General features: G+C 41.9%; 1 protein-coding gene across 3 annotated transcripts in view; it reads right to left on the bottom strand.

The window, feature by feature from the left end:
- EDA2R (ectodysplasin A2 receptor) overlaps window positions 1-13,471 on the bottom strand; it is an 88,592-nt gene that overhangs the window by 33,139 nt on the left and 41,982 nt on the right. For all 3 annotated transcript variants that reach the window (XM_056539797.1, XM_056539798.1, XM_056539799.1), the window contains exons 2-6: window positions 12,629-12,729; window positions 6,998-7,102; window positions 4,030-4,199; window positions 2,880-2,965; window positions 2,635-2,796 (exon numbers count right to left, since the gene is read on the bottom strand). In XM_056539797.1, coding sequence (XP_056395772.1) covers window positions 2,635-2,796; window positions 2,880-2,965; window positions 4,030-4,199; window positions 6,998-7,102; window positions 12,629-12,676 — 571 coding nt within the window. In that variant the 5' untranslated portion in view covers window positions 12,677-12,729. The remainder of the gene's footprint in view (window positions 1-2,634; window positions 2,797-2,879; window positions 2,966-4,029; window positions 4,200-6,997; window positions 7,103-12,628; window positions 12,730-13,471) is intronic.

Raw genomic sequence — 13,471 nt, 5'->3', positions numbered from 1 at the left:
ATTAATAAATGTTGTACACGTACACCAAAGAGATAAAAATTACCTCACAGGCAAAAATCTAAGCAAGAAATGTCTGAAACAGATGGAGGTCTGATGGAGCAGCTTTGGTGTTCTTGTCTAGCCTGTTTCAGCTCAGTAAACCTTTACCTGGGCCTTTTAAGTTGTCGTTTTTTTTTCTTGGAAAAATGTATCTTAAAGGCCAAACAATGTCACAGGGTGGCAAAAGAACACAAAAAAAGTGTACCAACATTTTGTCCCCATATGGTAAGCTGATGCTGCAAACAGGATTGCCTTGCTGGTCAGGTTGGGTAGTAGTATGGGTCAAGCTTTGGCACTTTAGGACCCATACTACTAGCATACGGTAGTTAAAAAAGTTAGACAGAATGTTAGCTACAAGTACGGTATATGGGTTCCACATACCGGGTTAGCCTAATGTGCATTCTGCAGTGTCTTGTGGGAATGGGAAAGAGAGCCAAAACAGGGAGAGCAAAGCTTGTTAAAGATATGGCTTTTTGGGCAAAAGTTCACAAGGTAAGGGTGTACTCCAATAATGTTTTTGGGATACAGCAGCCAGTTAGACCAGCACCACAGCCAATTACTTCAGTGGGCTCAGTTTGGTTGCCGGACCAAAGCCCTGGCACACCGCTTTTTTCAGGTCTGCAACAATACCAGATATGTTTCAAAAATGAACTGACCAGAGTCACTAGCTCACTAGCTGACTCATTCAAACAAATGGGCTGTTGACTTTTTTTTGTTTTCCAGTTTTAGCTCACAATTTTTTTTTTCTGTTTCGCAGTGCATTTTATGGTAAAAGTTAGACAGAATGTTAGCTGCAAGTACGGTATATGGGTTCCACATACCGGGTTAGCCTAATGTATGTGCATTCTGCAGTGTCTTGTGGGAATGGGAAAGAGAGCCAAAACAGGGAGAGCAAAGCTTGTTAAAGATATGGCTTTTTGGGCAAAAGTTCACAAGGTAAGGGTGTACTCCAATAATGTTTTTGGGATACAGCAGCCAGTTAGACCAGCACCACAGCCAATTACTTCAGTGGGCTCAGTTTGGTTGCCGGACCAAAGCCCTGGCACACCGCTTTTTTCAGGTCTGCAACAATACCAGATATGTTTCAAAAATGAACTGACCAGAGTCACTAGCTCACTAGCTGACTCATTCAAACAAATGGGATGTTGACTTTTTTTTGTTTTCCAGTTTTAGCTCACAATTTTTTTTTTCTGTTTCGCAGTGCATTTTATGGTAAAAGTTAGACAGAATGTTAGCTGCAAGTACGGTATATGGGTTCCACATACCGGGTTAGCCTAATGTATGTGCATTCTGCAGTGTCTTGTGGGAATGGGAAAGAGAGCCAAAACAGGGAGAGCAAAGCTTGTTAAAGATATGGCTTTTTGGGCAAAAGTTCACAAGGTAAGGGTGTACTCCAATAATGTTTTTGGGATACAGCAGCCAGTTAGACCAGCACCACAGCCAATTACTTCAGTGGGCTCAGTTTGGTTGCCGGACCAAAGCCCTGGCACACCGCTTTTTTCAGGTCTGCAACAATACCAGATATGTTTCAAAAATGAACTGACCAGAGTCACTAGCTCACTAGCTGACTCATTCAAACAAATGGGATGTTGACTTTTTTTTGTTTTCCAGTTTTAGCTCACAATTTTTTTTTTCTGTTTCGCAGTGCATTTTATGGTAAAATTAAGGGCTTCTTTAAAAAGTACAAACTTTGGCTCTGTATGTGGAAATATAAGAGTTATGGTAGAAGATAACCCACCAGAAGGGGTTAATAGTATGAGTTATTGCTATGACTTATTCATTTCTTAACTGAATATGAAGAATTATATTTATTTTGGTCCTTGAAGTGTAATTGTCATGGATTCTGCCTGGGCCTGGGTGCTGAGAGTGTGGGAGTGTGAAAGACAGATTTTAAAGAAAGTCTACTGTGTTCATCCAGAGGAAGGCAAAATTCCCCATGAGGCTGATGCCAAATTCCCCATAACAGAGGAAAAATTCATTCCTGACTCCAATATGGCAATCAGAAGAAATCCCTCAGCTTCTCTATGATATGTGAAAGTTTTTTTTATTTTTCTTTAAATTACAGTTACACTTTAAGGTCAAACTTACTGCAATCTTAGGCTTGAGGGACGCTCAATTTAATAAATACGTGATAAGTACTAGGGTCAAAACAGATTATATGGGTACATCCTTCAATTAAACCCCTTGAGACACCATGACATACCTGTATCACATGGATTGCATTACATAAAGTCACAATAACACACAGGTACATTCAAATGCAGTCTGTCCTCTCCGGTGATTAGAAAGACAGTGGGCTTTCATGATAACCAACTGGCACCCCACAAACGTGACTGTAGGTGCCAATGGATGTCAAAGCGACTGGGGGCGTAAGAAACAGCCATAGTTATTTACCTACTAAATGGTTTTATTTAGTAAAAGACCATGGTATAGGCACTGGTCTTTTTGTGTTATTCCTTTTTTTTTTATCTATAAGAGCTTTTTATGTCTTACCACAGATTGGCTCAGCACTCAACTTATCTCACAGCAGCCTATACACAAAGGGACAGTGGCAAGCAGTAGATGGCATAAAGGAACATATTTGCTTCAACTCACCTCTCTGGAATTGGCTTTTCAAAAAGCGTCCACAACAGATGACTGAGAAGGTCACTAAGGTAACCAAGATTAATGACAAAGCCACCATTATAACAGCCACTAGAAGTACAGGATCCTGAGGAGGGGGGGTAGTACTGGTAGGTGGCCCAGGCTTAGGGTAACCTGCAATAATACAAGATTATTCAGACTTCAGCCTTGCAACATAATCACATAATCATTCCAGGCCACATGGCCAGAGAACTTACACTGACTCTCTGTACGAGGTGTGTGAGCAGTACATGGGAAGCACTCACGCTCACGAAATCCTCCGATTTGAGTTTTACTGTAAAACCTGAAAAAAAAAAAATAATCTTAAAGTTAACCCCTTTGAATAATCCATTATCTTTAAGGTGCAAATACATACTTAAAGGGGTACTCCGGCACTGAGACATCTTATCCCCTATCCAAAGGATAGGGGATAAGATGTCTCACCGCCGCTCCTGCCGCTGGGGACCCCTGCAATCTTGTATTCACCACCCACCTATTTGAGCTTGGGAGAGGTGGAGACAGGGTCCTTTACTGTGGATAGGGGATCCTTTTTATTTTTTTTTGTTGGCAGGACATGTTATTTAATTGCGTTCAGGCTATAAGCAGTGTGTAGTACTCTCGCTCTAGCAGTGGTTGCAGGTAGCCAAGTATTTATTTATTTATTTTTTGCTTATATAAAAATCTTCAGGGAGGAGCATTAAATAAATGAAAGGAAAGCTGAGAGGAGAGAGGTCTGAGCTGCCAGGAGGCATCTGATTATGTAATCTTGTAGTTCACAGGAAATGTATTGAAATGTATTGCTGCGGCTGAGCTAGGGTTAAACAGAGGACACTGCAGAACCATTGGAGATAAATCCGCATTATATAAGCAAAAGAGGAATTTTGGTGATTTCATTTGGAACTATCCTGAGGTAGGTGCCAAAAAGAACCTGCTGCCACTAATCTCACAAAAATCCCTGTCCCACTGTGAAGCACTTTTGAGATTGGGGTTGGCAGATGCAATTACCAGCTTAGCCAATCAGTGGCTTAGGCAGAACATCACTGCGACCACTAACTGGCTAAGTAGGCAACTGCACAAGTTGACCCTGATTACGGTGGTGCTACGCAGTGGCACCAGCCGTTCTGTGATAACAATGGCAGCTGGTGAATGAAGAAGGTAAGTACATGTTATTTTTCTATTTAGCACTTGCTTGGGCATAGTTTTAAAAAATTATAATTTTCGGAATACCTCTTTAACTAGTATGCAGGGGATTCAACAGAAAAACTAAGCTCCAAGCTTCGAGAAATTGTATAACATACCCATCTGCAAGCGGAAAAGGTTGATCAGAAAAAAGAAATAAAAACAAAATTAAATAATTTAAGTTCTCACCCGGGTAGACAATCTCCACAGATGGAATTAGAAGTGAGAGAGCAGTTAGCTTTTAGACTGCGGTTTATTACGGCACAGTTGAGGCATCGGAGGCAATGTTCTCCTCGGTCTTCTTTGTATCTCCCAGGTCTACAAGGCAGACACAGACTTTCTCTTCCACTGCCACATTCCTACATTAAAATATGTCAATAGTAATACATGTGACAAAGCAACAAAACACAGATACATATTTCAAACACCCATGTGGAATGCAAAATAAGTGACATTACTTATAACTTATTAATGTGTCTCAGCGCAGATTCCCTATTATATAAGGAGAAATACATGCCCAGAGCTGCTGAAAAATCTGTATCATTAAGAAAAAAATAACATTACAGATCCAAGGCTATGCTCTCAATTCCTCACCCATATATGGAAACACAGTAATTTGTCATACGGAAACATAGTAATTTTCTTATTACTATAAGACATATCAAAGCTATTGTTTAAAAATCTGTTTCTGTGATATAATGTATGCCCAGCCACTTGCTCACGTAAGAACACATGCCATTGACAATGATAAGTGAACACTGGTTTCATTGATATAGGAATGTGTGCCCAAAAGTTTTACATATGAATGGAAGCTCAGATGCTTCAATAAGTTTGTATAAATGCTCTTGGTCCCTGAATAAAAGATGGGCACATATAATGTGTATTGGGGAAGCCTTCTATCTTTTTGAGATAAGTTATACCAGTTTTCAGGCTATTTGGGCTACTCATACCTTGAGGTAATCTTAAAGGGATACTCCGGCACTAAGATATCTTATCCCCTATCCAAAGCATAGGGGATAAGTTGCCTGATCGTAGGGGTCCCGCCACTGGGGACCCCGTGATCTTTCACACAGCACAACTGCTAGTAAAAGAAGCATTTTTTTTTTTTATTCTAATAATGTGCTATAGTATAGTCTATGAAAAAGCATCTCAATTCACACATTGGCCCTGATTTACTAAAGTCCAACTGACTTTTTTTCTCGGTTTATGCGCCTAAATTTTTGTCGCATTATCTGTGCGACTATTTCTGCGCCCAAATTTTACACCGCACAACCTACACTTTTGAAAAAACTCGGAGTGTTTTTTTTCTCCCTTAAAAATGGGTGTGGTTAACCCAAAAATGGGCGTATTCCCGACAAAAAAGCAGAAATTACTCAGAGTACTTCCAAAATCACTCCAGAAAAAGCTTGAGTTTGGCGCAAAGAATAACCGACAGCCAAAGGGACGAGAGAAAATAAAAAAATGGAGTGATTTAGAATAGGGATCGACCAATAATGATTTTTTAGAGCCGATACCGATAACTTATACCGATATTCCGTGCATTAAAATTTTTGGGCATTTTAAAGCAGGGCAATGTACACTGAGGACAAGCAGGGCTATATGCACTGAGGACAAGCAGGGCTCTTTACACTGAGGACAAGCAGGGCTCTGTACACTGAGGACAAGCAGGACTCTGTACACTGAGGACAAGCAGGACTCTGTACACTGAGGATAAGCAGGACTCTGTACACTGAGGACAAGCAGGACTCTGTACACTGAGGACAAGCAGGACTCTGTACACTGAGGACAAGCAGGACTCTGTACACTGAGGACAAGCAGGACTCTGTACACTGAGGACAAGCAGGACTCTGTACACTGAGGACAAGCAGGACTCTGTACACTGAGGACAAGCAAGACTCTGTACACTGAAGACAAGCAGGACTCTGTACACTGAGGACAAGCAGGACTCTGTACACTGAGGACAAGCAGGACTCTGTACACTGAGGACAAGCAGGACTCTGTACACTGAGGACAAGCAAGACTCTGTACACTGAAGACAAGCAGGACTCTGTACACTGAGGACAAGCAGGACTCTGTACACTGAGGACAAGCAGGACTCTATACACTAAGGACAAGCAGGGCTCTGTACACTGTGGACAAGCAGGGCTCTGTACACTGAGGACAAGCAGAGCTCTGTACCTGAGGACAAGCAGGGCTCTGTACACTGAGGACAAGCAGGGCTGTGTACAAGAGAGCAGGGTGGTGGGCGCAATGATCGGTGGCACAGTGAACTCCGACGTGGCACTGCTGTGCTTAGATGTGAGGTAACGTCACCCCCATGTGCCACGCCGGAGTTCAAAGCGCCTCTCCCAGGAAGCCACTGCGGTTCTCTTACAGGGCTGCCGTGGCTGTGTGGGAGATGCAAAAAAAAAGCAGCCAGCAGCACTGTTCTCCGGTGGGCAAAACGCATTATCGCCATTATCGGCAAGGTTAGATGCCGATACCAATAACTAACAAAATCGTGAATATCGGCCGATAATATCGGCCAATCCGATAATCGGTCGATCCCTAATTTGTAACAAGGGACTGTTTACCATTGTGGTTTGTGTTAAAGTAACTTGTTTTCTAACTTGAAAAACATTTTGTACAGTTCAACACTTTTATGAATAAAATATTGAATACTTTAGTGATAGTTAATGTTTAATTATTATTATTAATATTTTTTTAACACATTTGCAAAATTAGGTTTAAACCAATTTAACAACCAAGCTGATAAACAAGGAAAATTGTTGTAATGTTTTTAAAAAAAAAAAACATGTGGCTATTTAGCTTCTCACTCGGATTTTGTGCGACACAATTGACTAGTGCGACACAACAAAACGTGCGACAGAAAAAAATAAATAAATGTGTGACAGAATAGTAAATAAGCCTGAGAAAAAAAAAAAAAGACGAGTGATATTGAAATAACTCCAGAATAAACACTCCACTCTTAGTAAATCAGGGCTATTGTTTTAAAAACGGCAGTAATAGACTTTCATATTACACATTATTTGATTCTTTTTTTTATATATATACAACAGTTGTTTAAAACCTATTTATCTACAGTTTTTTGTTTTTGTTTTACATTGTGTGAAGCTGGCCTTAAACTGTACATGCTAATGGACTGTAGAATATTTACCTCAGAAAGCTCATAACCTGGTCCACATTGCTTGCATGGGACGCAGTTTCCTTGTTTATCTTCATATTCATTCTCCAAACAGTCTGCAGATTCTGAGCTGTCTAGCTGTAATGACACAAGAAGTAAGTTGAAGCTGACATGAAGTAAGGCTGAAGTAGATCAGTCTTCCCCACTCTCCACCCCCATGCAATGTTTTTGAGCAGGCCTTACATTTCAGATACAGCTACTGCTAGTGCCAAAGCTACCACACTGGCTACCACATCAAAGGGCATTTTTTTTTTTTTTTACTTAAATGAGGGTGTTACCACAAATTTTTCATTTTCACAAGGGATAATAGGAGAAAAAGCCTGCCAAAATTTCTAACACTATTTCTCCTGAGTATGGAAATAACCCATATGTGGATGTAAAGTGCTCTGTGGGCGAACTACAATGCTCAGAAGAGAAGGCATGCCATTGAGCTTTTGGAGAGATAATTTGTTTGGAATGGAAGTCGGGGGCCAAGTGCATTTACAAAGCCCCCCTGGTGCCAGAACAGTGGACCTCCCACATGTGACTACATTTTGGAAACTACACCCCTCACAGAATTTAATAAAGGGTACAGTGAGCATCTACACCCCACTGGCATTTGACATATCTTTGGAACAGTGGGCTGTACAAATGAAAAATATTTTTTTTTAATTTTCACGGACAACTTATTGTGGCCCTTATTGTGGGGTGTAAATGCTCACTGTAGCCCTTATTGCATTACGTGAAGGGTGTAGTTTCCAAAATGGGGTCACATGTGGGGGGAGTCCATTGTTCTGGCACTATGGGACTTTGTAAACGCACATCGCCTTCAATTCCGGACACATTCTCTCTCTAAAAGCCCAATAGCGCTCCTTCTCTTCTGACCCCTGTAGTGTGCCAGCAGAGCACATATGGGGTGTTTCAAGAAGAATTGGGGTTGCAAATTTTGGGGGGATTTTTTCCTATTTTTCCTTGTGAAAATGAAAAATTTTGGGTAACACCAGCATTTTTTTTCTAATTTTCACACCCAACTTTAACGAAAATTTGTCAAACATCTGTGGAGTGTAAAGGCTCACCATAACCCTTGTTACGTTCCGTGAGGGGTGTAGTTTCCAAAATGGGGTCACACGTGGGTGTTTTTTTTAATTTATTTTTTGCGTTTATGTCAGAATTGTTGTAACCAGTAAAGATGAGCAAACTTACAGTAAATTCGATTCATCACGAACTTCTCGGCTCGGCGGTTGCTGACTTTTCCTGCATAAATTAGTTCAGCATTCCGGTGCTCCGGTGGGCTGGAAAAGGTGGATACAGTCTTAGGAAAGAGTCTCCGAGGACTGTATCCACCTTTTCCAGCCCACGGGAGCACCTGAAAGCTGAACTAATTTATGCAGGAAAAGTTATCAACTGCCGAGCCGAGAAGTTCGTGACGAATCGAATTTAGTGTAAGTTCGCTCATCTCTAGTAACCAGCAGCCACCCCTGTGCAAATCATCTCAAATGTACATGGTGTGCTGAGCCTTGTTGTGTACCCACAGAGCATTTTATGTCCACATAGGGGGTATTTCCATACTATGTGCATTACAAATCTTGGGGGTATTTTTTTTCCTTTTACCTCTTGTGAAAATGAAAAGTATGGGGCAACACCAGCATTTTACAATAACATGCTGGTGTAGACCCTAACTTTACCTTTTCATAAGGGGTAAAAGAAGAAAAAGACCACCAAAATTAGTTAAGCAATTTCTCTCGAGTATGGAAATACCCCATATATGGCCCTAAACTGTTGCCTTGAAATACGACAGGGCTCCGAAGTGAGAAAGCGTAATGTGCATTTGAGGCCTAAATTAGGGATTTTCATAGGGCCAGACCCAGATGCAAGCATGGCGCTTGCCTCCTCCACCAAAAATAGCCTACGGCAGTGTTTCCCAAACAGGGTGCCTCCAGCTTTTGCAAAACTACAGTCAACGGCTGTCCGGCAATGCAGGGAGTTATTTTGCAACAGCTGGAGGCTCTGTTTTGTAAACGTTGCCATACGTGACGTTTTTCATTTTTACTGGTTGGGGGGAGGGGGGTGGGGTACAATGTAAGGGTGTGTAGTGTATATGTAGTGTTTTATTCTTTATTTTGTGCTCGTGTAGTGTAGTGTTTTTCGGGTAAATTCACATCGGCGGGGGTTTACAGTGAGTTTCCCGCTGGGAGACTTTGAGCTGTAAGGGGGGGGGGGGGAGTTCCAGCTGTTGCAAAGTAACAGACTACCGCAGTGTTTCCACACCAGTGCACCTCCAGCTGTTGCAAAACTACAACTCCCAGTATGCATGGTCTGTCAGTGAATGCTGAGAGTTGTAGTTTTGCAACAGCTGGAGGCACATAGGTTGGGAAACAGACTATGTTTCCCAACCAGTGTGCCTTTAGTTGTTGCAAAACTACAACTCCCAGCATGCTGGGAGATGTAGTTATGCTACAACTGGAGGAGAACAGTTTGGTGATCACTGTGTAGTGGTATCCAAACTGTAGCCCTCCAGATGTTGCATAACTTCAACTCCAAACATGCTCAGACTGCCTAGGTATGTATGCTGGGAGTTGCAGTTCAGCAACATCTGAAGGGCAAGATGTTACATAACTTCAACTCTCAGCATGCTTGGACTGTCTGCAAGTTTTGCAAAATCTGGATAGGCACAGTTTGGAGACCATTGCACAGTGGTCTCCAAACTGTGGCCCTCCAGATGTTGCAAAACTGCAACTCTAAGCATGCCTGGACAGTCTCGGCATGCTTTAAATTGTAGTTTTGCAACATCTGGAGCACTACAGTTTGGAGACCACTATAGTGGTATAGTGGTCTCCAAACTGTGCCCTTCCAGATGTTACAAAACTACAATTCCCAGCATGCCGAGACTGTCCAGGCATGCTGGGAGTTGTAGTTCTGCAATATCTGAAGGGCCATATGTTACAGAACTACAACTTCCAGCATTCCTGGATTGTCTGGGCATGCTGAGAGTTGCAGTTTTGCAACATCTGGATGGGCACAGTTTGGAGACCACTGCACAGTGGTCTCCAAACTGTGGCCCTCCAGATGTTGCAAAACTACAACTCTAAGCATTTTGGAGTTGTAGTTGTGAAACTCCAAAAGGCATCAGTAAAGATCACTTACTCACTGCTGCCGCTGATGATGCAGGCTGCTGAAGATCCTCCAAGTTCCTGCTGCCGGTCCCCCCACCTCAATGGCCCCACAGCCATCGCTTCCATCTTCCCCCACTCTGCCCGTACTTACAGGGGCGGACAGAGTGGAGGATCTCAACTTTCACCGGTGCCCCCGGTGATATCAGCAGTCATCCCGTTCCAATCACTGCCCCATGCGCGGCAGTGAACGGAAACGCCAAGGGCGTACAGGTACGCCCTTGGTCCTTAAGTACCAGGGAGCAGGGGCGTACCTGTACGCTCTTGGTCTCCAAATGGTTAAAATTATAATGTGCATATTCACAATTCATTCCACCCGACCCCGCTCCTCATCTTCTAGCGCAATCAGAGTGCACAGCGGTGACATGTCAGTCCTTTCCCTTCCGCTCATCCCCGTACCCAACAGAGATGAGCAGCAGGGAATGGACTGACATGTCCCCACTGTGCGCTCTGACTGCACTAGAAGATGAGGAGCGGGTGCAGCAGGGACATGTCAGTCTATTCCCCACTGCTCATCCCCCTCGGATTTGGAGATGAGCAGCGGGGAATGGACAGATGTGTCCCCGCTGTGCGCTGCCGGCAATTCAGGGCTCCCGGCAGGGTATTTGAAAATTAAAGTACAAGACACTATATACATTGCTGGGGAGTGGAGTATGCTACATCCCCTGGTTAATAGCTTCTGATCACATTGGGTCTAATAAGTGAGACCCGGTGCGATCAATCCCTAAGCCCCTGTACTACTAACCCCAATATGTAGCAGACTCTGTTCCATGATGGGGGGTAGTAGAACAAGCACTACTGTAGTCGCCCCAGCCGCCTGCAGACTCCTGCCCCCGGGGAAGTCTTACTCCAATCATAGAAATAAGTCTGTTCCATAATGGGAGTAGTAGTAGTCCCGGCTGCAGGTGTCTGTGGGTGGTTGACTTTTCATCCTAACGGATGAAAAACTGATGCAAAAGGATACCACTAAATGGCATCCCTTTGCATGTTTGTAGTATTAGGAGACAGTGACGGGAGAAAATTGGGACAGGGGACAACGGCCTTGTGAACCTAGCCTTATTCAACCGACAGCTTTCTTTCCAATACACATGTGCTGGGCTGCAGCAAGTGTGAATGTATCCTGAATGAGGAGAGAAGAAAAATCCACTGGCTGAATATTTCCCCAAGAACAAAAGGATCAAGCATGTTAAAATATAACATGCCCAACTCTTCTCTCCTCTGACTCTTTAGATGTACGGTTGATCTAGCTTAATTGAGTAGGTTCAGCCTACATAATTTGAATGTTTATGGCCAGCTGTAGGGTCCAAGGAAACAAGAAAAAATATGCTTATTATTGAGGTTTATTGGCAATTGTGCAGGGCTTAGTGACTATGGGGCAGATTTATCAAAACCCGTCCAGAGGAAAAGTTGCCCATAGCACCCAACCAAATCGCTTCTTTCATTTTTAATAAGGCTTCTGCAAAATTAAAGAAGCAATCTGATTGGTGGCTACTGGGCAACTTTTCCTTTGCACAGATTTTGATAGATTTTGATAAATCTCCCTATATGTCACAGATTGTGTCAGATTAGGCAGGAAAGAAAGTGCTGAATGATGTGTCATTTTTCTATCAAGTCTGACTGAATCTGCATTGGATTGTAAGTCAGTGGGATCCATTGTGTGTTTGCAGTGGACCTATAGTTCATGGACCTGGACATGCATAATTCTAAGGTGGCCTTAGAAAAGTTGTGACCACAGTGTTCCCCTATATCACAAGTAAGCATATGAACAACCAAAGCAACCTTTTAGTGGAAGGATTTCACCAAACAACTCCCCATCATCTTTCTGGACCTGTATTAGTATGTCTGGGAGGTTTTGTGGTTTTAGTCTTATGCTCACTAAGGGTGCATTCTCACCACATTTTTGCAATACAGTTCCCGTATACGTTTTCAATGTTAAAACCGCACGGAACCGTATTGAAAACCGTTTGCATTAACTCTCTATTTTGTCCGTTTTATTTCCCGTACCCAAAACCGTAGCCTACCACGGTTCTTGGTCCGGGTGAAAAACCGTATTAAACCGTATACGCTTTTTTTGAAACATGGGAGTCAATGGGAACCATAGAGAACCGTATGTGCCATCTAGTTTGCATCAAACGGTTTTTGACTTTGCAGTTTTTTTTTTCTTGGAATTTCAATCAAACAAGTGAAACTTTATTCATTATGGGGTGAAAAGTTAAAAACGGATACCTTTTTTTATTTAAAAACGGATACAACCGGACATCATTTTTCAAACCGTATACGGTTTTTAACCGTATATGGGTTAAAATTTGTACACACGTTTTGATACAGTTTAGTCCGGTTTTGAGGAATCCGTTTTTCATCAAAAACCTGATACTGGAACTGTATTGCAAAAACGTGGTGTTAATGCAGGCTAAGACTGGAGACTGTTCATTTACATCATGTTTCACAGTTCTACCTTAAAGATGAGTAGGATACCGATCAGCTGATAGAAATGGGCCCCCATCCCGGGAGATATAGCGAATCAAAGAGTCAAAGGAAATCTGTGGCGATCTAAACCTGTAAATATAAGAGAACATTGCATAACGTGAGTAACTTTCTTTGCACATATAGAATACAGGAGAAGAAGACGATTAGAGAGATTCTACAAAAAGTTCTAAGTATTTTTCAGCAGATATTATTTATTAACCCCTTAAGGACCACAGGTTTTTTCATTTTTAAACTTTCATTTTTTCCTGCACACCTTCTAAAAATCATAACACTTTCAATTTTCCACTTAGAGACCCATATTAGGGCTTGTTTTTTGAGCCAGCAATTTTACTTTGTAATGACATCAATAATTTCACCACAAAAGCTACAGCAAAACCAGAAAAAAATATATTTGTGTGGCGAAATTGAAAACCCAGCATTTTGTAACTTTTGTATTTTTCCCTATATGGGGCTCATTTTTTGCACCATGATCTGTAGTTTTATAGGTGCCATTTTTGTTTTCATGGGACTTTTTGATAATTTTTTTATACATTTTTTTTTAGGGTATACAAAGTGGCCAAAAATAAGCAATTTTGTACTTTGGGAATTATTTTTTTATGTATACGCCATTGATCACACAGTTTAATTAATGTTATACTTTTATAGTTCGGACATTTATGCGTATGTGTATGTGAGGGGGGGGGGGGGGCTCAAACCACACGAGAACCACAACATTATTATTTGATAATAGCCTATGCTGTACTACAAATATAGACAGAAAAAAGTACTTCTTTAAAGATTTTCCACCTACACAAAAAACAAGAGAAGGTAA

This window comes from Hyla sarda, chromosome 9 (genome assembly GCF_029499605.1).
Source record: "Hyla sarda isolate aHylSar1 chromosome 9, aHylSar1.hap1, whole genome shotgun sequence".
Taxonomy (NCBI): Eukaryota; Metazoa; Chordata; class Amphibia; order Anura; family Hylidae; genus Hyla; species Hyla sarda.
The sequence above is the reverse complement of the archived record's forward strand: the minus strand, read 5'-3'. Positions and strand labels throughout refer to the sequence as shown.